At 48.2% G+C, this 25,909-nt stretch overlaps 13 protein-coding genes across 13 annotated transcripts; 8 read left to right on the forward strand and 5 right to left on the reverse strand.

Moving 5' to 3' along the window:
- Positions 1-251: 251 nt before the first annotated feature.
- N7520_009984 (uncharacterized protein) lies at positions 252-573 on the forward strand (the record flags this gene model as incomplete). Its single annotated transcript, XM_057143918.1, has 2 exons — positions 252-291; positions 338-573. 2 exons carry the CDS (start codon positions 252-254, stop codon positions 571-573), a joined length of 276 nt encoding a protein of 91 aa, XP_056993206.1.
- A 910-nt stretch (positions 574-1,483) lies between these two features.
- On the forward strand, positions 1,484-1,714 carry N7520_009985 (uncharacterized protein; the record flags this gene model as incomplete). Its single annotated transcript, XM_057143919.1, has 1 exon — positions 1,484-1,714. One exon carries the CDS (start codon positions 1,484-1,486, stop codon positions 1,712-1,714), a length of 231 nt encoding a protein of 76 aa, XP_056993207.1.
- N7520_009986 (Disease resistance protein) lies at positions 1,711-4,637 on the forward strand (the record flags this gene model as incomplete). The annotated part of the gene is made up of 4 exons (XM_057143920.1): positions 1,711-2,307; positions 2,361-2,440; positions 2,508-3,205; positions 3,253-4,637. The coding sequence occupies 4 exons, from the start codon at positions 1,711-1,713 to the stop codon at positions 4,635-4,637; spliced, it is 2,760 nt and encodes a 919-aa protein (XP_056993208.1).
- Positions 4,638-5,658: 1,021 nt separating this feature from the next.
- N7520_009987 (cytochrome P450) lies at positions 5,659-7,192 on the forward strand (the record flags this gene model as incomplete). The annotated part of the gene is made up of 2 exons (XM_057143921.1): positions 5,659-7,006; positions 7,053-7,192. The coding sequence occupies 2 exons, from the start codon at positions 5,659-5,661 to the stop codon at positions 7,190-7,192; spliced, it is 1,488 nt and encodes a 495-aa protein (XP_056993209.1).
- A 905-nt stretch (positions 7,193-8,097) lies between these two features.
- Positions 8,098-9,568, reverse strand: N7520_009988 (dihydrodipicolinate synthase family protein; the record flags this gene model as incomplete). The annotated part of the gene is made up of 8 exons (XM_057143922.1): positions 8,098-8,267; positions 8,315-8,628; positions 8,685-8,797; positions 8,852-8,954; positions 9,000-9,192; positions 9,295-9,315; positions 9,372-9,463; positions 9,525-9,568. 8 exons carry the CDS (start codon positions 9,566-9,568, stop codon positions 8,098-8,100), a joined length of 1,050 nt encoding a protein of 349 aa, XP_056993210.1.
- Positions 9,569-9,772: 204 nt separating this feature from the next.
- Positions 9,773-12,290, forward strand: N7520_009989 (uncharacterized protein; the record flags this gene model as incomplete). The annotated part of the gene is made up of 18 exons (XM_057143923.1): positions 9,773-9,784; positions 9,836-9,937; positions 9,990-10,000; positions 10,051-10,183; positions 10,231-10,346; positions 10,395-10,402; positions 10,453-10,586; positions 10,634-10,699; positions 10,760-10,886; positions 10,943-10,978; positions 11,038-11,108; positions 11,155-11,209; positions 11,264-11,370; positions 11,423-11,678; positions 11,730-11,876; positions 11,926-11,979; positions 12,040-12,194; positions 12,246-12,290. 18 exons carry the CDS (start codon positions 9,773-9,775, stop codon positions 12,288-12,290), a joined length of 1,635 nt encoding a protein of 544 aa, XP_056993211.1.
- A 1,580-nt stretch (positions 12,291-13,870) lies between these two features.
- N7520_009990 (uncharacterized protein) lies at positions 13,871-15,305 on the forward strand (the record flags this gene model as incomplete). Its single annotated transcript, XM_057143924.1, has 5 exons — positions 13,871-14,355; positions 14,409-14,428; positions 14,477-14,523; positions 14,584-14,914; positions 14,968-15,305. The coding sequence occupies 5 exons, from the start codon at positions 13,871-13,873 to the stop codon at positions 15,303-15,305; spliced, it is 1,221 nt and encodes a 406-aa protein (XP_056993212.1).
- Positions 15,306-15,664: 359 nt separating this feature from the next.
- Positions 15,665-16,276, forward strand: N7520_009991 (uncharacterized protein; the record flags this gene model as incomplete). Its single annotated transcript, XM_057143925.1, has 1 exon — positions 15,665-16,276. One exon carries the CDS (start codon positions 15,665-15,667, stop codon positions 16,274-16,276), a length of 612 nt encoding a protein of 203 aa, XP_056993213.1.
- Positions 16,277-17,436: 1,160 nt separating this feature from the next.
- On the reverse strand, positions 17,437-17,878 carry N7520_009992 (uncharacterized protein; the record flags this gene model as incomplete). The annotated part of the gene is made up of 2 exons (XM_057143926.1): positions 17,437-17,784; positions 17,861-17,878. The coding sequence occupies 2 exons, from the start codon at positions 17,876-17,878 to the stop codon at positions 17,437-17,439; spliced, it is 366 nt and encodes a 121-aa protein (XP_056993214.1).
- Positions 17,879-18,431: 553 nt separating this feature from the next.
- On the reverse strand, positions 18,432-20,148 carry bfr1 (putative nuclear segregation protein (Bfr1); the record flags this gene model as incomplete). The annotated part of the gene is made up of 3 exons (XM_057143927.1): positions 18,432-18,629; positions 18,680-19,837; positions 20,032-20,148. The coding sequence occupies 3 exons, from the start codon at positions 20,146-20,148 to the stop codon at positions 18,432-18,434; spliced, it is 1,473 nt and encodes a 490-aa protein (XP_056993215.1).
- Positions 20,149-20,438: 290 nt separating this feature from the next.
- N7520_009994 (DNA-directed RNA polymerase core subunit RPB5) lies at positions 20,439-21,344 on the forward strand (the record flags this gene model as incomplete). The annotated part of the gene is made up of 3 exons (XM_057143928.1): positions 20,439-20,540; positions 20,629-20,711; positions 20,819-21,344. 3 exons carry the CDS (start codon positions 20,439-20,441, stop codon positions 21,342-21,344), a joined length of 711 nt encoding a protein of 236 aa, XP_056993216.1.
- Positions 21,345-21,980: 636 nt separating this feature from the next.
- On the reverse strand, positions 21,981-23,659 carry N7520_009995 (putative integral membrane protein Pth11-like; the record flags this gene model as incomplete). Its single annotated transcript, XM_057143929.1, has 2 exons — positions 21,981-23,226; positions 23,283-23,659. Coding segments are annotated over 2 exons (1,623 nt in total), but the record flags the coding sequence as incomplete, so codon positions are not given.
- Positions 23,660-24,487: 828 nt separating this feature from the next.
- Positions 24,488-25,866, reverse strand: N7520_009996 (histidinol-phosphate transaminase; the record flags this gene model as incomplete). The annotated part of the gene is made up of 3 exons (XM_057143930.1): positions 24,488-25,496; positions 25,553-25,723; positions 25,784-25,866. The coding sequence occupies 3 exons, from the start codon at positions 25,864-25,866 to the stop codon at positions 24,488-24,490; spliced, it is 1,263 nt and encodes a 420-aa protein (XP_056993218.1).
- Between the last annotated feature and the right edge of the window lie 43 nt (positions 25,867-25,909).

A 25,909-nucleotide genomic window follows, 5' to 3' on the forward strand; every position in this document is an offset into this window, starting at 1 on the left:
AATAACATCGATATTTACTATTTGTCCAATAGTCATGACAACGTCATGATCATGAGACCCTATCCAAGAACCCTACATATATGGCTTAATATTTGATATGGAGGCAGAGTTCAATCCAGAACTTGAGAAAGTGATTGGGCATCATTTTCATGACCGAGGTTTGATGGAGGAGGCTTTAAAAGAGACTTGACCAGCATCAGCAGGAAATGAGCGGCTGGCCTTACTAGGAGACACAATATGTACTTGCACTTATGCTACTTCGTCGTCGGTACCGCGAAGGCAACACCACAGGTATGTCTACTCCTACCACAATGAGCATCGGGCTAATATAAAACAGGGCAAGGAACAAGTCTACTTCAGACTTACGCCTGCAACAGGCGGTTAACCTCTACGGCTAGAGCTTTGGATTTACAGATATTTATCTACCAAAGACTGGACCTTGAAAGGAGTGTACCAGATGGCACATTGGCTACCACGGTGGAAGCAATTCTTGGTGCAGTTTGGCTTGATTCCGAAGAAAGCGTACAGCAAGTGAACGAGATCATGGAGAAAATCAGCCTGTGTCCTACCTGATGTGCGGGGCATACCTTGAAAAGTGACAGTTTAATTCATCTATGCAATAATCGAAAAGTATATTCAAACACTTCGAGGTGTCGATATTAAAAATGTTAGGGATTACTTGTAATCTTACGTATCGGAACGAAGACTCATTACTAGCAGTACGGTCATTACGACGACGGTTCTGCCGGATATGTGATGCGGGCTTCCAATAGTCAACTCGGGTAACGTATTTCACAGGCGGGCACCGCACCCCAAAACACTATCGTAAAAGCTATTTTTGATAGCCCTATATATCAACAAACACTTCCTTATTTATATTGTACTATTTTTCGATAAACTTCAATAAGAATTTGTAATGATATATATCAATTTTAAATGGATTAAACTCCTACATTATCACGATGCCGGAAATTACATCATTCAACCCAAGAGATATTTTGTGGTTCCCAGATAATTAGATTTTCAAATTATTCTAGAATGACTGGATATCGTACAAAAAGAACTACTGTTCAAGGGAAAGTTCCTACAGGCCACTGTCGTTGAGATAATGAGTTGTAATTTATTGCATCTACTATGTGTTTTGGGGTGAGGCGCTCGCCCGGGAAATAAGTTAATGACTGGGGTGATATATGCAGTTGGTCATCCTCGCGGTCTGTTGGCTCGTGTTCGTGTCTGGTTGGCTGATGGATTCCCTAGGACGCACTTCGGGGGCGCTTGGGTGCTGCGCCCCTTTGGTCCGGATGCTAGTGGATAATTGCGAGGCTTTGCGCTCGCATTAGAGTCTTAGTGGGGTCCTCACTTACCTTGAACAGTATTTTACTTCATGACTGCCACAATATCGACGCCGAAGACCAGGAATCTACGAATACGACCCTTCACCTGGGATCTCCCTTGATGAGGTGCACCGACCGTGCAGCCGAAAATGTCGCTGAAATGTTTGGACCGCGATTCCTACCGGGTGGGATGGATATGCCCATTAGAGGTGGAACAGATTGCGGCAATGGAGATGCTAGACGAGGAGCACCCACCTCTTCCGCAACCAAGCGGGGACACAAACGTTTACAACCTGGGCAGCATCAACAACCATAACGTTGTCATCGCTGGTCTTCCTCGGGCAGGAAACTGCTCCGCAGCCACTGTCGTTACTCAATGAGGATGACGTTCCCAAATATCAAATATGGCCTGCTGGTAGGGATTGGGGGCGGCGTACCGACAACAACGGAACATGGAATGATCCGTCTAGGACATGTGGTCGTTAGTGAACCAACTGGTGTACACTCTGGAGCAATACAGCATGATCATGGAAAGGCGAAATCGGGTCACTTTGAACGCAAAGGTTTCCTCGCACCGCCGCCAACGGCCCTTCTTAACGCTGCGCGGGAAGTGGCTGTCCGGCGCCAACGGATGGATTATGATCCAATTTGGAAGAATATGGAGCGAATTCAAACCAGCCGTCGAGCGCTTCGTCGCTTTAAGTCTCCTGGCGCCGCGCATGACCATCTCTACCCATCAAATTACACACATAGTCAGCAAGGACTATCGTGTGAAGAAGGTGGATGTGACCCGAGGCAGCGTATCGAGCCGTCGACGGATGAGGAAGATGGCTCTTTTATATCCGTACACCGAGGTACAATAGCATCTGGGGAGTTAGTAGTAAAGGATGCTGAGATGAGGGATGATCTGGCGCAGGAGCATGGGGTACTATGCTTCGAAATGGAGGCAGCAGGAGCCCTTACCGATTCCCATGTATGGTGATTCGAGGCATCTCCGACTATTGCGACTCGCATAAGAATGACCAGTGGCATGGGTACGCAGCAGCAGTAGCGGCCGCTTTTGCACGGCAGTTATTCTTTCACATGTCCATTGAAGAGGCGCATCGGTAATCTCGCAGTTCTAACATTCATTGACATGAATATATGTTTATAGTTTGTTAACGTATTACTTAGGAATCCGAGTCCAAGACCAACCACTTTCGAGCTTCCACTTAACCTGTCCGAGATATCCGAAGTGACCCGATTCGTTGCACGAGAAGATCAGCTTAAGAGAGTAGAAGAGATTCTCGACACAACTATTGGACGCCGTACTGCCGTGGTGCATGGGTTGGGTGGTATTGGAAAGACGCAGCTAGCAATCGCGTATGTCAAAAGGAATCGGTCTCACTTTTCGGCCACTATCTGGCTAAATGCAAGAGATGAAACAGCGCTGAAACAGAGCTTTGCTCGCGCAGCTGAATGGATTCTACGCCACTACCCGTCTCTTACATACATTGCAAGTGCTTTGGAGAACCGAGACTTGGACGAAACGGTGAAGGCGGTCAAACGATGGTTGGACGAGCCGACGAACGATCGCTGGTTAATCGTCTATGATAACTATGATAATCCGTTATTCGGCAACAATACGGAAAAAGGCCTTCGCCACGCTTCATACGTCGAGGCAGATACAGATAAAGATGACGACAAAGATCTCACAAAAGCTTTTGATCTTCGAAAGTTCCTGCCCGAGACCGACCATGGTGCCATTATTGCGACCACGAGGTCCTCTATGGTAAAAGTAGGTCAGCCTGTTCACCTACGCAAGCTAGAGAATATAAATGATAGCCTCGAGATCCTGGCTTCTGTTTCTGGTCGTGAAGACTTAAGACAAGGTGCGTATCGAGCATATGGCCCGATGTCAAATACTAAAATCAAGCAGACCCCGTAGCCACTGATCTTGCGAGGCGGCTCGATGGACTTCCTCTCGCCCTCGCAACGGCTGGCGCATACTTAGAGCAAGTCTCTATAAGCTGTACCGAGTACCTCCAGCTATACCGAGAATCATGGCAACAATTGCAAAAAGAGACGCCCCAGCTGGCGGCATACGATCAAACATTGTACTCAACCTGGAATCTCTCGTACCAACACATTCAGCAACAGAGTCCAATTGCAGCTATGCTTCTCCGACAATGGGCATATTTTGCTAGTGAAGACTTGTGGTACGAGCTACTGAAAGATAGCGGCCCGGACCAGCCTGAGTGGCTGAGCACACTGACAGAGAATAAGCTCACTTTTCATAAAAATTTAAGACTACTGTGCAGCCACGGTCTTGTCGAAGCTGACGCGACTACCCCATTACAGCATGTGGAGTCACGAGGGTATAGCGTACACGGCTGCGTTCATTCATGGATGATTAATGTGTTAAACCAGGGGCTTGACATGGGTATGACCTGGATAGCAGTCAAATGTGTAGCGGTGCGTGTGCCTAGGCTAGACGAACATGAGTTCTGGCTCCTAATACGGCGACTTATTGCACATGCAGACAGATGTTTGGAGACAATAGATAATATACAAGTTAAAGAGGAGGCTGCAGAGGCTATGCATTCTTTGGGTCTCCTCTACGCGCATCAAGGCCGGCTCCAAGAGGCAGAGGCGATGTACGAACGAGCGCTGAAAGGCAAGGAGAAGGCCTTGGGACAAGAACACACATCGACGCTGAAAACCATCAACAACCTCGGTGCTCTCTACGCGGATCAAGACCGGCTCCAAGAGGCAGAGGCGATGTTTCAACGAGCGCTAGAAGGCAGGGAGAAGGCGCAGGGACGAGAACACACATCGACGCTGGATACCATCAATAACCTTGGTAACCTCTATATGAATCAAGGCCGGCTCCAAGAGGTAGAGACGATGTATAAGCGAGCGCTGGAAGGCTATGAGAAAGCGTGGGGACGAGGACACATATCGACGCTGGATACCATCAACAACTTCGGTGCTCTCTACATGAATCAGGGCCGGCTCCAAGAGGCAGAGGCGATGTACGAACGAGCGCTGGAAGGCTACGAGAAAGCGTGGGGACTAGAGCACACATCGACGCTGGATACCGTCAACAACCTTGGTAATCTCTACATGGATCAAGGCCGGCTCCAAGAGGCAGAGGCGATGTATAAACGAGCGCTGGAAGGCTACGAGAAAGCGTGGGGACTAGAGCACACATCGGCGCTGGATACCGTCAACAACCTTGGTAATCTCTACATGAATCAAGGCCGGCTCCAAGAGGCAGAGGCGATGTACGAACGAGCGCTGGAAGGCTACGAGGCGGCTTAAAGGGCGACCTCAACTTTCACCCATTTTCCTGCCTTGTACACTCTGCAGAACTTTGGCCTTCTATGCGAGAGGAACGGGCAGGTTGATACTGCTCGGCTGTATTACCAGCGGGCACTGGTGGGCACTGAGGCTGTTTGGGGCCAGCATAGCGAACGGTATTCTTGGCTTACCAACAAATTAAATTCTTTGGAGCGTGACACACATGAGGTTTCTGACAGAGAAGAGCCTGTTCAGACGAAAACAACAAACCGGGGGACAAGTTAGAAGAAACTGAGAGCCAAGCTCTCCGCTACGTATAAGCCTAAATTTTGAAGCCATGCAGCGAATCCAGAAGGGCCCTCTAGATAGTTCTTAGTCTCTCTTATGATATGGGTACGGGCTTTCTCATCATGATGCGAAATTTGAGTAGCACAGCTAGACATGCTGATTTACTCTCCGCAGGATTCTGGCACGTATCATGCACTTGTATAGGCCGAAGCAGCCATATACCTCCACCTAAATCGACGGAATCCCCTAGAACATCCGCGGGTTCGTGAACTTATACCGTCATAACGTGTTTAGTATCGTTCCAAAATAAAAAGGCTATTTAGTTATAGATGACGGTGGATTGAATTTATCAACCACTATCTTGGCAGTAGGGCTCTGACTTTAAGTTTCGACAGGTGTAAGGCGGAAGTAGATTTCGCTAATGACTGTAGTGTTTCCGTAAGTAAGCCCAATCTGTCAGTGCACTAGCTGCTGTTCTAAGCCCCCCGAGACTCGGAAAATAGCTATGGCAAAAAATTAGAGCACGGTTGCATCATCGTGCAGATTAGCGTGAACCGAGGCTTTGTGTTAATTATTGCTCCGCTATGCTTGTTATTGCCACGCTAGGAGTGGGAGTGCTTTGACGAGGGGAAAAACCCCTTGCATGAGAACCAGAGAATGATGCAGTATAATTGGATCTATCGAATAATAGAGTTGATAGCTGTCCGATTTGATTGGCATTCTATCTTCCTCTTTACCCTTACCCATCACCACAATGCCCCTCATCCCCATCGCCCTCCTCATCCTCACCTCGTACCTTTTATACCGCTATATTTTAGATCCCTATTTCCTCTCTCCGTTATCTTCCATCTCCAATGCTCACTTCACATCACCCATCTCCAGTCGCTGGATTGACCGCAAACGCAGTACAGTCACGGAAGTTCTTTCGATCTACGCCCTACACCAAAAGCATGGTCCCATCGTCCGTCTTGGCCCCAATGAGCTGAGCGTTAACTCTCTCCACGGCCTGAAAATAATATATACGGGAGCTTTCGAAAAACATGCCTTCTACAATGATGCCTTCGTCAACTTCAACACCGAAAACATGGTCGGCATGGTGCACAATGCGCCGCACGCGCACCAGAAGCGTATGCTGAGCAAGACCTACTCCAAGTCGTTTCTCCAGGAATCGAGTGATCTGCGTGCGATCTCGAAGACTGTGCTGTGGGAGCGCTTGATGCCTGTTCTCAAGAAAGCGGGGGAGGATGAAGAGGTGTTGAATGTGCTGCCGCTGTTCCAGGCTGTTGGAATGGACTTTATCTCCTCTTTCCTGTTTGGATTGAGAGGAGGAACAAGGTATCTGTTTAATATTCCCGAGTGGAAGGTGTGGTTAGAGGAGTATGAGCGGTTTAAGTTTTTAAGTCGGGAAAATCGGTATATGGGGTTTATTGAGCGATGGTGCCTGGGGTTCTGCGAGCGGACCGAGGCAGCTAGAGATGATGAGAAGACGCCATTTAACAATCCAGTCGTCTACAACCAGCTGCGCCAGAGCCTCCTTGCCCAGAAGGAACATGATCCGCGTCCGCTAAATCTGACAATTGCGTCTGAGCTACTGGACCACCTGGTCGCAGGCCATGAAACCACAGGCATCACCCTCACGTATATGATGTGGGAGCTGTCGCAGCGTCCGGAGCTTCAGGCTGAGCTGCGAAAGGAACTCCTCACATTATCTCCGTCTCTTCGATATCCAGACACCGACACAGACGGAGACGAAGGGGAGCCCCTTCCCCCTCCTTCCGCGATCGACGCACTTCCCCTACTGGATGCTTTGGTCCGTGAGACCCTCCGTCTTCACTCCCCAGCCCCAGCTCAACTACCCCGCATAACCCCCAAAACAGAAAACGGAACATCCCTTCACGGATACGACAATATCCCAGGCGGCGTGAAGATAAGTTCAAGCGCCTATTCCCTCCACCGCATTAGCGATATCTATCCACGTCCGTTTGAATGGCTACCACAGCGGTGGCTCGAGCCAGGCGACAAGATCCACGACATGAGGCGGCTATTCTGCGCGTTCGGTACCGGCGGACGCATGTGTTTGGGGAGTAATTTCGCATTGCAAGGTATGTCTACCAAGTTTAGGTTTTGTTGAAGATACTAACAATACAGAAATCAAATTGGTTATGGCGGCTGTGTATTCGAATTATACGACATCTATTGTGGATGATGAGGGTATTGAGCAGGAGTATGCGTTTATTGCGCTGCCGCGCGGGCGGAAGTTGATGTTGAGGTTTATTCCGGTTGATTGATGACGCGATATATGTACAGAGTATATTCAGCTACATATATACATAGTAGTCACCTTCCAGGCGTCCTGTTCAAACTAGCAGCCATCCCAGTCCAACATGGAAGTAACCCCATCAACTCCCACAAAAAATGGCCTCCGGCCCGCACTGTGGGACAGTATCGGACTTTGTGGCAAGTGATCAATAGGACAATAGGTCAATCAGTTCTTGGACTAGGGCTGTTTAGTCAGATAATTGTTGTATAGCCATAGTTTAAATTGAAATGTTCATATTTTGTATTATGCTAGCTCATTATATCAACAGCTCGCGTAGCTCAGTTGGTAGAGCGCGGCACTAGTAATGCCGAGGTCTTCAGTTCAAATCTGGACGTGAGCAATTTCTTTTTGCCTTGTGCCAATGGCTCCCTCCTTTGGGCCGATCATTATATATTTTTTTTTTAAAAAACCATTCAAAGATATTTCTCGAAATTATTGACGGTTCTACCGAGCCCCTGGAGGCATACGTAATCTTTGACGTTATGCCACGGCCATGACAACTCACCCACGCACCAAATGCAGGCTAGACCCACAAACATTTGAGACTTGCGCTTGGGCCCTCGGGCTTATCATTGGTTTTGATGGGCGGTTCACAATTCTTACTGCACATTCTCTGATGGGCTTTTTGCCCTTCAAGTCTAGATATCCGTGAACTGATCTGTGAAAGAAAGTGATGCTAATCGAGACAAGGTAACTTATGTATGATCAAATCTCAAGAAACTCTATAGGACTTGGAATTATTATATATTGTATCTCTATTATTTCAAGTAGACGATGGGAGAATCTCCCCTGTCGCAGACATTCTTTGACCTATATGTTAAATGAAACAATAATCTGACGATAGCAATTTGAAGAAGAGGATTTCAGTAGTATCTAAGTACATCCATGGACCTCGGGATGCCCATTGCTGCTCTCAATGTCACGCTCTAGTTGAAACATCTCATTCAAAGCCGCCATGAATTCTTCTCCCTCGGCCTCCTTCAAAGGAAGAAGAGGCTTCCGTGGAGCTTTCCCATACCCATGTATCTTATTCAAAGCGTATTCTATGCGGTAAGCCAAAGGTATCCATCGTCCAGATCGGGAGACTCACTCATCGCACGAATACCACCCGGTACGGCGGCTGCATCCGCCCTGGAGAGAATTGCTTGAATTCTTGCTGCTTCTTGAACCTCATCATTCGAGGGCGATGATAAGTTGAGCAAATCCCACAGCCGCATAGAGGCGCAAGGTGCAAAGTTTGGTAGACCGCTTACAGTTCCATGGCCACCGCACTTCATCCATGGGGTCAGATCGGCGATCAGACCGTCAAGCAGAAGAAAGGGGAATTTTCTACTGCTATTAATGGCTGAATCCTCGGAGGTTGCAGCGTTGAGGCGGATGAGTTTGCCAATGCTGCCGCCACATCTTTGGGAATAATGAGTTAGTGCCAGTGATTTGCGTTGTCTTTTGGATTAACTCACGTCAGTTTGACACCACACAAATTGGGGGCCTGTTTGATCACTGCGCTTATGACTTCAGAGGACATGTCTTGGCCACCTGCATTAGAGGGAAAATTGTACAGAAGCAAGGGAATCTGTCTCACAGTCAGTGCCTTGAGATCTCAATATTACGATCTCTGTTGACTGACCGGTGATCCAGCACAAATATCAATATAATACTGAATGACCTGCTCTGAATCTGTGTTAAGACTCGCTGCATAATAAGCAGGAAGGATCACCATCCCAGCATCTCTGATAGTCGTTAGAATGTCCTAAAAAGACACAATTTCTACTTACGCGCCTGCTTCCGCTGCTGCTTGGGACAGCTGGATAGTTTCTCTTGTGCTTAAACCCCCCACCCCAGCCACGATTGGAGTTGATTGAAGGCCTGCTTCGTCCAATGTTGCTCTGATGAATCGGATAAGGCTCGTTCTTTCTTCAAAGCTCTGGATAAGGTTAGATATATGAGATATATCAAATGATATTATCTCTTACCAAGTGAACTGCTTCTCCTAGGGACCCAGCACATACTGGGACTGATAGATCCACCGCGTAAGCTGGAAGTATTATCTATTCTTGTGAAGTACCTTACCCATTCCCTTTGTAGCCAAATCTGTGACAATAAGCATGGATTTCATCAAATATTAATCAGAAAGGATAAATACATACTAAGTAAGTGGATTTTGTAGGTCTCATAATCGATTTCTTGATCGTCATCGAAGAACGTCGGTAGTGGCGCATAAACTCCGGGTCGGAGAGGTCTGGGATAAGATGTTGCCATGTTAAACTCTGAACAAAAATCGTGATGTACAAGATTCTTACATGTATAGAGCTTGGTTTTGACTTTCGGCAATGTCGGTTGCCATCCCGACATCCAACTGATAAGGGGAAATGCGGGAAATCGCCGATGGGGCCGCTTTGTTATCGCATATCAAAGTGGGTCCAAGACAGTCGAGACTCGAGACAGCTATGGTTTGCTTATCTTGCTTTAAGAGAGTTTAGATATGCCTTTAAAAAGCATTATATAGTCTTGCCTTCCAACAGATTTCCTTCAAAGAACAACTTTCGTCATGATTCAAGATGTATGCTAGGACCCATGCGCTTTATGTCAGGATAGCTAATTGTTTGCGAAGGAAAAGAAACACGACCTGGCTTATGATGCCGATGAAGTACCAATTGCAGTGGGAGCTGTTGAAAACACCAGCAGCAACCATGGCCTTCAGCGAAAATTAAAGGTATGTCAGATTTATCCTTCCAATTGGCTTGATGAGTACTAATCATGTCCAGCCCCGTCATCTGTGAGATCCAATCATTTCCAATAATCCAGCAGACTACTCACTCTGAACAGCCAAATGATTGCTATCGGTGGTGTAATTGGTACAGGTCTATTTCTAGGGACTGGCAGCGATCTTGAGAATGGAGGCCCCGCGGGCTTGCTTCTTGGATACTGTATCATGGCCTCTCTATTATATTCGGTTATGGTGAGTTTGCTGGTATCCATAGTCTCACAATTGCTAACAATTTCAAGGTTGCTTTGGGTGAAATGTCTTCCCAATTTCCGGTTCCTGGGGGTCAATTCGCTCTCGCGGGTCGATTTAACTCCCCAGAACTTGGATTTGCGATGGGTATACTATTTTGGTTCAAGTAAGTCATTTCATCTAATTAATATGCTAGATGCTGACCCAAATCCAGTTATATTGGTACGTTAGCACCATGGTTCTCCGGATGCAAAACTAAGTGCGATTTATAGTTGTTCTTCCGGCGGAGATTTCTGCAGCTGCTGTTATAATTACCTACTGGACCCCAGCAGGACAGGAGGATTCCACATGCACGGCTGGAATATGCAATAATGCGATGTGGGTGGGATTGATGTTGATAGTGGTGGTATGTATGGGTGATCCGCCATATTGCTCTAGTCCTAACATCGGTAGTTTCTGGTGAATTATGCGGGAACTCGTGTTTTTGGCGAAATGGAATTCTATTTCTGCTCGATCAAGGTCAGTGACACAGGTGCTGAGAATTGTTGTGAACCCGTGTTGACTGACGAGGATGACTAGGTCATCACGATTCTCGGCTTGATCATCACCGGAATTATTATCAGTGCTGGTGGCGGCCCCGATCACGAAGCTATTGGTTTCAAATTCTGGCGAGAAACCGGTGGCTTCGTCCAATATGAGGGAATTGGTAAGTTCAGTAGCAATTCAACAATGGTGGAAGTTTCTTACCTGTTTCTTTTGCAGCTGGAGCCAAAGGACGTTTTCTCGGCTTTTTCAGCGGTATGTGTTTTCGAATAAGTCAACTCAACGACTCATATTGACTGAAACTTGTTCTTCAGTCTTGATAAATGCTGCATTTGCATTTATCGGCACCGAAATAACTGCGATTGCAGCGGCGGAGACATCTGATGTAAGTCCGAGCTGTTACATGTCAACTCTTTCTGACATTTTCACAGCCCCGAAGAAATGTCCCACGAGCAATAAAGAGTGTCTGGATTAGGCTTGTACTGTGTAAGCTGGATTCTGCTTTTTTGTGGGACTATTTGCTGATTGGAATCTCCATAGTTTATCTATGCAGTGCCTTCCTAATTGGTCTGCTTGTTTCTCCGACAGATCCATCATTAAACCTCTCTTCAACCGCCGCTAAGAGCCCCTTTGTCATCGCTATCGAGGTATATCCCAGTGTGAATGTTCACTTCGAACTCTACTAATAAGTCGAAACAGAATGCGGGAATCTCTGTCCTGCCATCTATTATCAACGCAGCTATCTTGACTAGTGCTTGGTCTGCAGGCACGGCGGATCTCTTTGTCTCGTCACGCACATTGTATGGCCTTGCTGCACGAGGCCATGCCCCGAAGATATTCCTCAAAACCCGGAAGGACGGATTTCCTTGGGTTTGTTTTGTTTTCTGTGGGGCATTTGCGCTGCTCTCATTTATGGCTGCCGCCAAGGGCGAGGCTGGAACGGTCTTTGGTTATTGTGAGACTCCTTTGGACATCATTTAAAATTTCCTTCTCTAACATACTCAAGTCTCCAACATGACTGCGATGTGCGGGATGATATCCTGGACTGGCATTTTGTGGACAAGCATCCGATGGAATAAAGGCCTCAAAGCACAGGGCATCGACCGAAAAACTCTACCTTATAGGGCCCCCTTTCAGCCTTACCTTTCCTACTGTGAGTTGTCAGATACCTCAAGCCGCCATCAAGATGCTAATAGGATTAGATGGAATGACAATCTGTATCATGGTCATCATCTTCGGAGGCTTCGGCGCCTTTAGTATGTTTGCCAGCACCAAAATTCTCAATTTTCAGAAAGTCTAAGCTGATTAATTTCTAGTTCATACTTTCGATGTTTCGTCATTTATTACGACCTACTTCCCGGTGCCCCTATTTGCAGTTCTGTTCTTCGGTTACAAAATGAAGAATAAATCCAAGATGATCAACTACGTTGACATGGACTTCTTTTCTGGATCCTCAATTGATGTGAAAAGTGTGAGTTATGCCAATACTCTTATAGTCAAATAATGCTAATTCAATTCACAGGAGGAGCCACAGACTATGTGGCAAAAGATATCCGAGAGAATTTAGGATCCTAATGGCTTTATGTTATGGGGGCTGTTTGTTCAAATTAATTGCAACTCTTACGTGAGATGAATATTTATTTCGTGAAATTAGTACAGAATTATGGGAGTAAGCCAGTATGTAATAGTTAGCAATTTTTAAGATCAATCAAGTCGTTATGGTTCAAAAAAATTGGAGTTCCCACCAGATTGAGACAATGAACTGTCCCCAATGCATAGACTTTTCATCAATCACCCTCACAACCAACTCAATTCCAACTTTATTCCTTCCTCTGACTTTGCCCCGCAGTCCTGGAATCATCTGGCCGAATCAGCTTCCGCGATGCTATCACAGCAAAGATAAGCCGATACGTCTAAGATAAGGCGGATAAGCTCCATCGGCTCATGGCCTTACGTTGACAAACATGGCAATTCTATTCTATCAGCTTTTGTCTTTGTTGACATGAGCCTCAATATGACACTTAACGTCCCGTCTTACCATTTACTCGAACCTGCTAGCTCGGATGATGAGCGTCCAGCCAAGGCTCGCCGCATTTCTCGGGCGTGTTTACAAGTGAGCGATGAATTGGATAAAGTTATGATTCGATCAATTCTAATAAGTCTATGAAAGTGTCGTGCTAGAAAGCAAAAGTGTTCACCTTCTATAGAGACGTCTAAGAGCCTACAAGCACCATGCAAAAGATGCCTAAGGCTTCAAATAAAGTGCTCTTTCGAAAACGATGAGACGTCAGTGTTGGATGGGACCAGCCCGTCGAAATTGGCACAAATAGTTGTGGATCTTCAAAGTCGGTATGGTGACTGCAGGGGAATTTCTTCCATTCTTGGAAAGCTAATGGCAAATCAGGATCAATCAACATGAGACACGAATTATCGAACTTGAAAAAGCCCGATTGGAAAAGCAAACGCCACCTGCTAATTTCATATGCCCTTCAAATTCAAAGGCCCGCGAGAGTCGTGCTGAAAGCGTTTCAGCAACTGTTTCACCTAGTCAGATCAGTGCGTCTCTATCTGGGATGGACGGAATCAGTCTCGGCCCACCCATTGCGACCCTGCGTTCTCTAAAGGTACTTTCGAAGCATGGTCAGATGCACGATCCAAGCATTTCACCCCCAGAAAGTAGCAGGACATGCTCATTCAATCCTGTGCAACGAGGAATTATCTCCGTGGAGGATGCACAAAAAGCAATTGATATGTATTGGACGTTCCAGCCCACTTTTATTGACACAAAATGCTGAGATGTCCAGATTTTTCGACCATTGCCATCCTTCTGCACCCGTGCTGAATGAAAGTACACGCTACTCATGGAGAAAATCCAATCTTCATGCCCCAGCTTTGATTTTGGCAATCTGTTCAATTGGCACCCGGTTCTGGTTCAAAGGAAATACATTGTGAGTTGAACCAATGCCTCGACAGATTCTCGCTAACCAGGATCGTTAAAGACCTAGGGATTCAGCCGGGGGTGTTCATTCTAGCTTCAACGAGCTTACTCAATTGCTAGATAAAGCAGTGTCTCGCTTACTCCTCCGACCAACACCTTCGGATGTCACACTAGATTCAATCCGACTGCTTCTCTTATATGCACAATGGATGCCTTGCATTCGAGAGGAAGATGACGATGTAGAGTACGACACCTCTACTTCCCGTTTTCCCAGGAGCAGATACAATGAGATCAGTGCTGGTGCAGTCTTGGGCTTAGCGATGCGGTATGCCCATTTTATCGGCTTAGACCCGTCAGCTATAGCTTCATTGGAGAGAGATGGCAAGGTACTTTCAAGTGAAGATGTTGATTACTTACGTGTTTACTATAACTTGTTGACATGCAACTTCAATTTGATGCTGACATCGGGATTTCCTGCCTCTGTTGATTTCGATCCAAATATATCCGTGAGGATTACTAGGGCATTCGGTTCACAGAAGGCATCCCAATATCCGGGTGATGTTCGAGTTAGCGGGCTCGTGGAACTCGTGGCAATTGTGAATGATGCGATGCGCAGCTCTGGGGATGTTACCGGTCGTCAAATTGGGCTGGCTCGTCTACTGCAACTAAACGAGGAGCTCGTTGAATGGGAAAGGTCAGGACATCCATGTTAAAACTGTGAAAACTCACAACTGACTTTTTACAAAGAGCCTGGTTAGTTCGTTTAGGTATGTCGAAGATACCGATCTAATTGTTTCAATACTGAGGCCCTGCAGAGAACACGGAATCAAGTCATAACCAGCTGCCTTTCAATTCCGTGCGAGTGAGTCGACTTCTGATTGCATAAATTGATTGCCGGTTATCCTTCTAATCACAATTCCAGTGGTACCGACTTTCATTAAACAGCGCCTCTCTGACACCCTTGCTTTCTGTTGATACCAAGTTCCCAGGAAGGCCGATTTTGGCATCTTTACATCGAACGTTGACAATAAGTCTCACTTCTGCAGCGCAGATGATACTATCTTTATCTATATATGGAGCAGATTATGTCTGGGAGCTTGATTCGCAGGACCCATCTACCTTTCCCAATGGGCCTTATCATGCCGATCCAGATTCCATTGACCGACTGTTTTGCGCGGTTGATTCTACATGGATCTCCCATACTTTTGCGGTAACATTCTTAGCACTGTGCTACATCAGGGGTATCATCAATGGTTAGTAATATAAAGGAACAATCACTTCAAACGACTAACCGTATCAATTACAGAGAATCTCCAAATCAGAACCTTTACTGATGACCCGAGTATCTCGAGTCGTCTTCCTAAGTTTTCAACTTCCATTCTGGCAAAGCTACTTCAGCTTGCAATGGAAATATTCGATGGAGTTTGCTCAATCGCTACCTTTCATACTGCGCGTGACTTTCAGGGTGTTGTTCATTATGCTTCTTCGCTTGTACTCGAATCTGAAGACGACAAGGGAAGCGGGGATGTCAACGATTACGCATTTCAATCCCTGCTGGAGATCATGAATGATTCTGGGGTCGATTGGGCAGGGAATTTGCTCGAGGGCTTTGGTGAAAACTTAGATTGGAGTGGAAACTTTTAGGAACTGAATATAAAAGTACTCGAGAATAAATTTTATCTAAATATTTAGGCTTTGGAATCAATTGATGGAAAAGGAGAATTGACTTGCCTCTGTTAGGAATCAGGATTTACCGATCGAGTCCATAAACAGTCCACAGTTAGCCCCACATTGCCGATCCCCAGCCACCTCATAGATCACCAACACCTTTTTCCCTCGATTTCTTCTTCTTCCATTCCGCTCCAATTTACACATTTTAACATTTTAGCTTATCAGGCCAATTATCCTCTATCTACAGCTGCATGTAGCTGTGCGACAAAACCCAGACTTATCAGATCATCTCACCGATCCCAGCCCATTACAACCACAAGAACACACAAATCATGGAATCTATTCCATTCCCCTCAGACCTAAACGACACATACCACGCCCCCGAAATCTCTTTACAAGTCAAAACTCACCAAATCCTCTCCTCCCACCTCCAAAAACGCTACACAACAGTTTCCATCCCCTCAACCTACGGCGGCCTAGACAACGGCCCAGCCCCAGGAACAGTCGTCGGTATCGTCCTAGGCAGCGTAGGCGGCGTAGTCCTAATCCTCTACCTCACCTTCCTCGCCCTAAACCCCGGCGGTCTTGCGCGCGGATCAACCTCCTCCATCGACGAAGAGGTAGTGGTGACCAGTCGACGGGGACCATCACTACGCCGACATGGCGATACGATCGAGGTAGTCGAGGAAAGAGATCGGAGGGACAGTTATCGGCGAAGACCGAGTCCGCGAGACAGGGACCGCATTGTGGTTGAGGAGTCGTTGACTGGGACCGCGACTTCGGATGGGAGGGATGTTGTGGAGGTCTTTGAGGAGGAGTCTTCTCTTTCTGCTTCAACGAGACCGCCTAGGAGGGCTAGTAGGGCGAGGAGTCATCGCTCGGGTGTGAGGACTATTGATCCGCTGGATTATGGGGGTGAGAGTGAGTATGGGAGTCATTATTGATGATTGATTTGGATGTATAATTGAATCTATGCTTTGAATGTACTGCATCGGCGATACCCTGATTTATCTATGCTGAGATGTGATGTTTAATTTCTGTGTTTACTATTGATGTGTTGATGTTTATGCCACAATTGTGATTTAAGGTGAATCATTAGAACAGGCCCAAAAATGAATGGCTCTGGCAAGGATCGAACCTTTGATCTTCAATCAGTCATAAACGCTTGTGTCCTCATGGTAGATTTGGATGGCTGTCCGACAGCCAAAGCAGAGCTTCACTTCAACAAACCTCATATATCCACCTAACTCAAATGAAAGCGGTACCCACAATAAATTAAGAAAAAAGATATTCTTTGTTAGTCATTCATATCAGAAGATATTTAATAATTGATTAATGAAAAAAAGTTTTTCAAGGGCTTTCTTGAAGAGGGTTTTCAAAGATAAGAGAAATCCAGTCCGGCAACCTATGGTCTAAGGGGCAAATGAATGCGTCCTCTGGCATAACGCAGTAGTTGGGCAAGCGCGATTTTGCCACTATAAGCTGAGACGCCAGACCAGTCGACCACCGGGGGATTTATGATATAAAATCTCAAATTGTAAAATATAAGGGAGGAATGGTAAGAAATGGTAGCTACTACCTACACCGTCCACCATCCACCATCTATCCGTTTTATCTAACCGTGCCCTGTGGCATAAAGCGCCAAATTTTATTCACACTTTTGTTTCCTGATTGATTACTACCACTCGAGTCCTCGAATCAACATTATGCGTCAAACATTTGGCATGAAGGTGATACCCTAATCTACTTGCTATACTATGAACATTAATATCCTGTAAATGAAACTGCATGACTTACACTATCCCGACTAATAAAGATACACAGACCTCAAAATAACAATAAAGAGAATGAATTGTACAAGAGTAAAATATCAGACCAAGACGCACTAGCGGATACCGTTTGCGCCGACGAAAGCAAACCCCAAGTCAAGGACATGTGCGAGACGCCATGGACATCCCAGAGTCCCAAACTCCAAAGAACAGTCTGAACAAAATTACAGGAACACCAATTCATATTCAAACCCGTCATCTATCCTCATAAACCATTTCAATTCCACAGGTCAGAGCCATGGAAAGTACCCAGATGCCGCATCCGGCGAACCCGCCTAGAAGAGAATATCCAAGCAGCAGCAACAAGCCATCGCAGCCATGATACCAGCACAGATACCGCCTGCACCAGATCCCCCGCCGCTATTGCCGCCGAACCGATCCTGTTGCTGGTAATAGCCCTGTTGCTGTGGTGGGTAATACATCTGGCCCTGCGGCTGGTTGTAGTATCCCTGTGGTTGTTGAGGATAGCCCTGTTGCTGAGGATAACCTTGTTGCTGGCCATAGTAGCCTTGCTGTTGCTGCCCGCCGTAGTAGTCCGATGCGGCGCCCCCGCCTTGGGGAGGTGGGGATTGGTAGCCTGCGTTGTGGTAGGCTGGTTGGGGGTAGGAGGGGGGTGGACTTGTCTGGAGATTATTGTTAGTGGAGAGGACTATTGGATTCATGGACGGAATTCGGGATATCCGAGGATTTGCGACGTACTGGCTTGTTGTAAGACATCTTTACGGATCTGAAGGATCTTGGTGGAGCCGCTGTCAGAAAAATCGCCGATCTGCAGCTGAGTGGGCTGCAGATGTGGAGATATGTGGGTTCAAAAGTCTGATTGAACAGAGGCGGTGGAGAGGGGCTCCAAAAGTCACTGGGATAATCCAAATGTGCCGACAGGAAGGAGAATTCGCATCTTCGGATGTGCAGGAAGACGGGATTATGTAGAACGCGCGGATCCGCAAGTGGAGCTGTGGCGCAGTTCCCCGGGTGCTGAGTCATCCGGGCGCTTAAACAAGTTTCGTAACGTGATAGTGATGTGATAGTTAGGTAGCAAGATTCACTTAGAACAGTATATACCAAAGCTTTATGTATTAGACAGAGACCAGGATCAAATGAGAAAGGATATATCGATTCTGGCTTTTGGGGAACAGAACAGACGCTGTCCAATGTATCGACGAATTAATGCAAGCCAAAAAGAAATGGGGAAATGCTAGACGCGATGCTAGATTCAATATGCAAAGAGGGCAAAGAAGCCCTATAAAAAAATTTAGGGAGAATCCGGGGACTATGCTTGGTCCTCCAGGGAAGCCTTCTTAAGCTCCTCCGATGCATCGGCAACAGCATCCTCCTCCTGGGCCAGCTCGGCTTCGGCGGTAGGGAGACCGTTGGCCTTTGCGGGCTTTCTGGCGGTGTCGGTGCTGCGGGCGGCCTTCTCCTCCTCCTCCTCAAGGCGGGCAATCTCCTCCTTGGCCTTCTTAATGTTCTGTGAATTTTGTTAGCGACTGCTGGGGAATTGATTCTGGGGGTGCTCACCTCCTCGGTCTTGCTGGCCTGGGTGCTCTTCCACTCAGTGATCTTAGCGGCCAGCTTCTCAATCGCAGCGGGGACATCCGACTGGTTCATGGGGGGATCAATCTTGACCTTGGTAAACTCCTCAATAATTCCGACGTTCATGTTGAACTTGGTCTCGGGAGCACCACCCTTCTTGCCACCCTTCTTGCCCTTCTTGCCGCCAGTGCCGACAAAGTAGTCCTCCTCGTCATCCTTGCGCACAACCTTCATGCCTTTGATGGCAGAGTCATCCACAGTGCGGCCGACACCAGCACGGAAGTTGCTACCCTCATCCTTCTTGCTGTCCAAGCCAAGAGCAGCAAAGTCGTAAGTAGGGTCGAAGTGACGGATGAGGCCCTGAGCGGTGAGGATCTCGTCGACGTAGGCGAGGGCAGAAGCCTCCTCGAGCTTCTTGTCAGCGACCTTCTTGCGCTTCTCGCGCTCAAAGGCATCGCGCTCAGCCTTCTGGCGCTCACGGCGCACACGCCATGCCTCATCCTCGTACTCCTTGTAGGCACGACGGGCCTTGAAGTAGGTGTCCTTGATCTCGCGGATGGCAGTGTACTTCTTCTGTTGGTCGTTGCGCAGCTTAGTACGCTCGTCCCGCAGGGCGTTGAGGTTCTTGTAGACACTATCCTGCTCGGCCTTGATGGCATCCAGTTCCTTCTGGATCTCGGCGTACTTATCGCTCAGGGCCTTAGCCTCCGGGTTATCCATAGTCTTGCGGAGCGCAGAGATCTGAGCCTTCAGCTCGTCAATGCCCTTCTGGGCGTCCTCGAGACCGGCGAAACCCTTGCTCTGCTTGCGCAACTGCGAGATGTCGGAAAGGGCCTTGCGCTCATCCACCAGTCGCAAAGTGCCAGAGTCGACCTGCTTCTCGAGACGGGCGATCTCCCGGTTGATCTCCTCGACATTCTTGAATGACATCTTGCTGCGCGAGTTGTTCTGCTCGGCAATACGAGCCTTCAGGGTCGATTCCAGGCCATTGATCTTCTCCTGGGTGCTGGACCGGGAGGACTTGAAGCCGGACTGCTTCTGGCGGATCGACGAGAGTTCGGCGCGGAGTTCCTGCTGCTTTTTGGCGACGGGGGAGTCCTGGTTGTTGGGCTTGGCGCCGTCCAACTTGGCCTTGATTTCATTCTTTTGCGCGAGTCAGTCCATGATCGATTTCCCAAAAATGAAGGTCGAGGAACGCTCATGACCAAAAAAAAACCATTCCAAAACAGTGGGGGGTAAGACATGATGCCACCATGGCCTCGGGTGAATTGGACAATTCCACATCAGACGAATCACAAATGCATTGACTAAATCCAAAATCAAAGTATGTATCGTACCAATTTCTCCTGAGCGGCAGTGTGTTCCTTCTCAGCCTGAGCCAAACTGGCCTTGTAGGCCTCCTCATCGGGCTTGGTGGGCTTAACCCGAGGCTCGGTAGGGGTAGTATCGGACATTGTGAAGGAATGAGACGAGAGGAAGATAAAAAGAAAGAATTGCCTCTCAAGAGTGAAGAAAGAGAGAGAGAAGGGACCAAAGAGATTAAGCCCACGAGGGGAAAGGAGAATAATTAAAACGGTTCGGTCGGTTTCTCCGCTTTGAACATGGGCAGAAAGTTCCCGCCGATTTTTCTGTTCCTTATCACTTCTCTCAGTTTCCGTGCGTCACCCTTTGGTTTTTTATCTTTTCGATACTTTGTTTTCTCTGCTCTTCAGTTGATTTTACCTGGAGCCCATACACATTCACCATGGACGGTGAAATTGCCCAGCGCAGTGGCGATGAGGCCGACAAGGAGATGACCCGCCTCTGGCGCACATGGCGGACGGTCTATGAGATGCTTTCGGACCGAGTGAGTTTTTTTCACAGAGCCGTGAAGCTTGAGAGGCTCGCATTACACAGCATAACAAAGACTGATCAGATTCGCGACGGGATAACAGGGCTATGAAGTTTCCGACGAAGAGCTGCAGCTTTCGCTGATCGACTTCAAGTACAAATATGCCGACCCTATGGGCTACCCAGAGTATGCAATTCCTCGAGCCATTGCATACCGGCTTTCAATATGAAAGCCTGAACATGCAGGGGAGATAGCTAGGGGAAACAGCTTGACTAACGCGCATATCCTTCCAGCCGCACCAAGATGAAAATCCAGGCCCGCCCCACCGAAGAAATGAAAATGAAATACACAGCTCTCCCAAGCAAATCCAACCCCAACCCCCAGCCCGACTGCGGTACCATTTACGTCGACTTCTGCCCCGACTCCTCAGGTGTCGGTACCAAGCAAGTCCGCGCATTCAACCACATTGTTGATGAGAGCAACTTCCACACCGGTGTTTTTATCACCCAGACCCCGATCTCACCCTCCGCTGTCCGCCTACTGAGTGGTATCCCCGGCCGTATCTGCGAGCACTTCCAGGAGCAGGATCTGCTGGTCAACATTACCCGTCACGAGCTTGTCCCCAAGCACGTCCTCCTCAGCCCCGAGGAGAAGGCACGTCTGCTCGAGCGATACCGTTTGAAGGAAAGCCAGCTCCCGCGTATGCAGGTTTCCGATCCCGTAGCACGGTATTTGGGATTGCGCCGTGGCCAGGTTGTGAAGATTATCCGAAAGTCCGAGACGGCGGGTCGTTATGCCAGTTACCGATGGGTTATCTAAGGGGGGAAAGAGAAAAAGACCTCTAGAAGGGCCAATTGTCTCCGCGCGAAACCATTTGGGTTTTTGTGACCGAAGAAGCTCTGCGATCTTTGATCGAGATCGAGGGAACCCACCACATGCGCATCAGTCTCGACCTCTCAGACATGGACCAGCTGCCAAAAGAGCCCAGATCAGCAGTTCTGTCAGAATCGGGCACGGAGTTTGTTTATTTTTTGTTGACTGCACCACAAACGAACCAAAAAAAGTTGTATAATGGGCAGCATGGCGTACTGGCGAATTCTTTCCGCGAGAAGGGAGGGGGTTTCCAATGTGATTTTACATAGTAATGCTCCGCTGAGTTTGCTGTTGAGCTAGAAGAATCCACTGAATGTCTATACATTAGTTTCGAATTAAGTTAAAGTATCGTTATGTTCATTAGCCTCGTGATGTACAGACAGATCATAAGAGAAGGGCATCCCCAACGCCACGCTGAGCCGAAAACAATTAAACAACCCTTGGACAATGGGTATAAGGTAGTCCAAGATCAAAAAATCCAATCCTTCACAATTTAACCAACCCAAATTTCAACTCCAGGAGCACCGTGCTCCTTCCAATTGCTCCATTCAAATCAAAAGAAGCGTTAAATAAGATCAAAGCTCATTCAGGCGGGGAGTGCCTGGCTAAGAGCCCGCCTACATCCTGCAACTCGACATTCACATCAAGTGAGGCATCGGACGCAGCTCGGTAAGGCGGGAGAGTATGTATAGGCCGAGTGTTCGTACTCGGGGTAAGAGGCGACAGAAAACGAGGTGTAGAAGCCCGGCCAGCTGATCGAGAAGATATAACGCCCAGATCCTCTAGGAAGGCCCTCCCTCCTCGAGATGGACGATCCGATCGATTGGGTACAGATAAACCCTGTTCTGCACGCGGAGATGTATGAGAATGACTCTCTTTATCTTCATCTAATAGACCGCCGACATCAAAGAACGATACCCGTGGCGAGGAAGTAGAGCGCGCTGATTTCTCCCGCGGAGACTGATTAGTCTTGATATACTCCCGCGGACTAACATTCATCTCAAGACTATCAGTAGTTGAGACGTGGTCATCATCCAAGCAACGGCCTTGCTGGAAAGACCATGATGGATCGAGAGTGCCAGTGCGCGCAACCAGCAATGGGACCGGCGGGGCAGGCATGGGTATAGGTATAGAATGGGATTGTTCTGACGACGACGCACTGCGGTGCAGCTTGGGGTCTAGCCTGATACCCAGACCACCTGCAAGATCGGAATCGCTACCCCATTGGTGCTGCATGACGGTGTTGCGGCGGACGTAGCTGTTATCGAGGCTTTCGCTGACAGATGCGGAGGCCATATCGCGCTTGTATTTGGGTTTCTTGACGCCGCGGTCGCGGACGAAGGAGCCGATGACGACGGCATTGGAGACGGCTGTTGCGGCGAGAATCTCGAGGGAGGCGATGAGGGAGCGGTAGGGTTGGTTTCCTCTGCGTTTGATGACGGAAGGTACTCGGTAGCCTGTGATACCTACTAAGAGGAGGGAGAGACAGAATAGGATGACGAGGCCTATTTTGCGTTTTACAGGCATCTTGGACATGATGATGATTGGGACGGGAAAAGCGATGAGGAGAAGGTCGGTTATGATGTCGCAGGCTCCCATGGTGATGAGTTGTGCATAGCCGCAGCGACATCGTGGACCGGGATTAGGAACGACCTGCCAGTAGTGATCAAATGGTTGACATTCGGCCAGGGTTGCGATCACGACGGCTACTAGGGTTGAGGCTAGGAAGAAGTGAACAAAGCGTAGGAAGATTGCAGTAGATCGTGTTGAGACTATGCCAGTGACTCGTTTCAGAAATTCACAGACGGTAAGCTTGGCCGTCCAGATACTAAGGTCTAATTAGTATGACAGTTGACCCACGGACTAGGGAACCGGAGGTCTCACAAGATCGCATAGAAGATTCTTGCAACCAACACTAGTTTACTCCCGAGCTCTCTTTTGGAGATCTCATCTGCTGTCAACCCAGCCGTCTGGACGTTGTTTGTTCCATAGATCAAGACGAAATGCACCAAGACCATGCGACAAACGAGAGGTATCATGCTGAGCGTCATCACTTTATCCTCTGGAAAGAAGCGCTCGATGCGCACATATCGGCCACATAGACGAACGATGATGATGGCTATAGAAAAGGCCGTGGCCCACCAGCTCATCAAGAGGGCGGGATTGATTTCCTCACGGGTCTCATAGGCAGGAGGGGTTTGGTTGAGGCCTCTTGCGGCCAGAGACGAGTCCATGATCCTCGCCGCCTCCGAAGAGGGGCTTCTACAATGACTGTGATGCTTTCAATCGTTCACAGCTTCAAACTCTCACTGAGGAAAATGGCGATTACATGTCGCACGTGAGTGTAAGGGATTGGTGGGGAAAGTGGAATTGCACTAGGGAGGATCAGCGAAAGCCCACTAGGCTATCTCCGGGGTTGTGGTCCAGTTAAATAAAAGCCCAAATCCACCTTCGTGGAGTGGAGATGACCGGAAATGATTCACGGAGGCAACACAGACCATAAAGGAGAAATGGAGGAGAAGCTTGGAATATAGAGGGGAAGGAGTATCGGTGAGTCCCGGATAAACAGGTAAGAAGGAAGCAAATTGGTTGATAACAAACGAACCAGTGACATGCTATCTACTAATCTTCATTGGCAGGAAGTAAATAAGCGATCCTGATTCGCGTATAACTGACAGAGCTATCTTCACCTCCTTTACACGCAAGCTGACGCCAACCCACAAACCCTGGAATAATGATTGGGTAAGATTTACGGACAAAGTCATATTTGCACTGATCCGGAGTCCGAGAGCTTTGACCTAAACACGTGAAACTCGTGAAGTATATGAGAATAAACGAGGTATAATATACATATTGTTTATATAGGTCTGGACCGTTTAGACTCGGTATTAAACACCATAAACCAGATAAGTAGATTGCGCACGCGACTTAGATACGAACTGCCTCATTCTTGGACGTCCAATCAGAATTGTTTCAGTAAAATCAATTTGATCTATCTCTTTTCATTTATCTATGGGTTATAGATAAACCTCCTAAACTCTATTTATTGTTTCATGAATGGTCTTTTGTCTTACCAAAACTGCAGTCGCTTACTCCCGTACAGATTGAATGCCGCTTCCCGACTGTAATCCAGCCAAGACAACCCGTAACTCCTGCAGGAACTTAGTCACCTCGGTCTCAGTCCCGACAGTGATACGAATACAACCCTCACATCCATACTCTTTACCACGGAACCGAACCACAACCCCACGCTTCTCTGCCAACGCCTCATACGCCGCCAGTGCCGCCACATTACTCGGCTTCCCGTTATCTAGAATCTCCACCAACAAGAAGTTCGCATCATTGCCACCCAGGAACCGGCCTACACCGGGAATCTGCGGCAACTCCCGGAGCAGACGGTCACGTTGCGCGACGATCTGCGCCCGGTACTGCCGCATCACCGCCAGGTTGGGGGCGCTCAGGGCGGCGGTCGCAAGTGCACTGGTCGGACTGGAGATGTTGTAGGGGGCCTTTAGGCTGTTCAGGAGTCGTGCGATCTCGGGGCTGGTGAAGGCTACACCGAGACGGATGCCTGCGAGACCGAATGCCTTGCTGAGGGTTTGCATCACGGCTAGGTTGGGCCACTCAGTGACCCACTCGGCCAGACTGGAGCCTTCCTCGGCGAAATCGATGTATGCCTCGTCCACGATCACCACGCCGTTCCATGTGGGGTGCTCTAGCACCTTGCGGATGTCCTCCTTGCGGATCAGGTTGGCGGTGGGGTTGCCGGGAGAGCAGATATACACAAGTTTGATGGATGGGTCGGTGGAGAGTGCCTCGTTGATCTTGTCGACCTGCAGCTGGAAGCCGTTGCTCACGTCGAGCGGCACCTTGACAATGTCGACGTCGTTGACCTGGGCGCTCACGCTGTACATTCCGTAAGTCGGTGGGCAGGTAAGAATCTTGTCCTTGCCCGGTGTGCAGAAGCATCGTAGCATTGCATCAATGGCCTCGTCGGATCCGACGCCAACGAACAGGCTTTCGGGCTTCAGGGTTTTTTGTGTGTGGTGGTGGGTATTGCGGAGGTTGCAGAAGAGCTGCTTAAGTTCAATCTGGTGACTGGAGTCCAATTGATGGTTAGACATGCCATGACAAGGTCTTGAGGGACTTCTTACGGGTCGGGGTATCGGTTCAAGCCCAGAAAGTCGATCTCTGGGTTGGAAGCACCTGTCGCATCACCAGTCTGTGAGGCTTGCAGGGCACCCTCTGCACTCAATACCAGGCTAGGACCGTAGGCATTCTCGTTTGCGTCCAAAAGGATGTTGGTCCCATCGTCTTTGTAGTCACTAATTCATTAGCGCGTGAGCGAGATCGGAGATCGGAGATCGCATTCCAGGCCAACCTACTCTCTAGCACAGCGGTAGGGTTGCAATTGCAGAATATTTGGTCGGGCGCATTTCGATAAATCAAATGGTGATACTCTAGACATTGTGGCGGGTATATGCAGGGAGATGAAGAAGCAAATGGTGGGG

Source organism: Penicillium odoratum, assembly GCF_028828045.1.
Source record: "Penicillium odoratum strain IBT 22623 chromosome Unknown utg000006l_segment0_segment0, whole genome shotgun sequence".
Lineage (NCBI taxonomy): Eukaryota > Fungi > Ascomycota > Eurotiomycetes > Eurotiales > Aspergillaceae > Penicillium > Penicillium odoratum.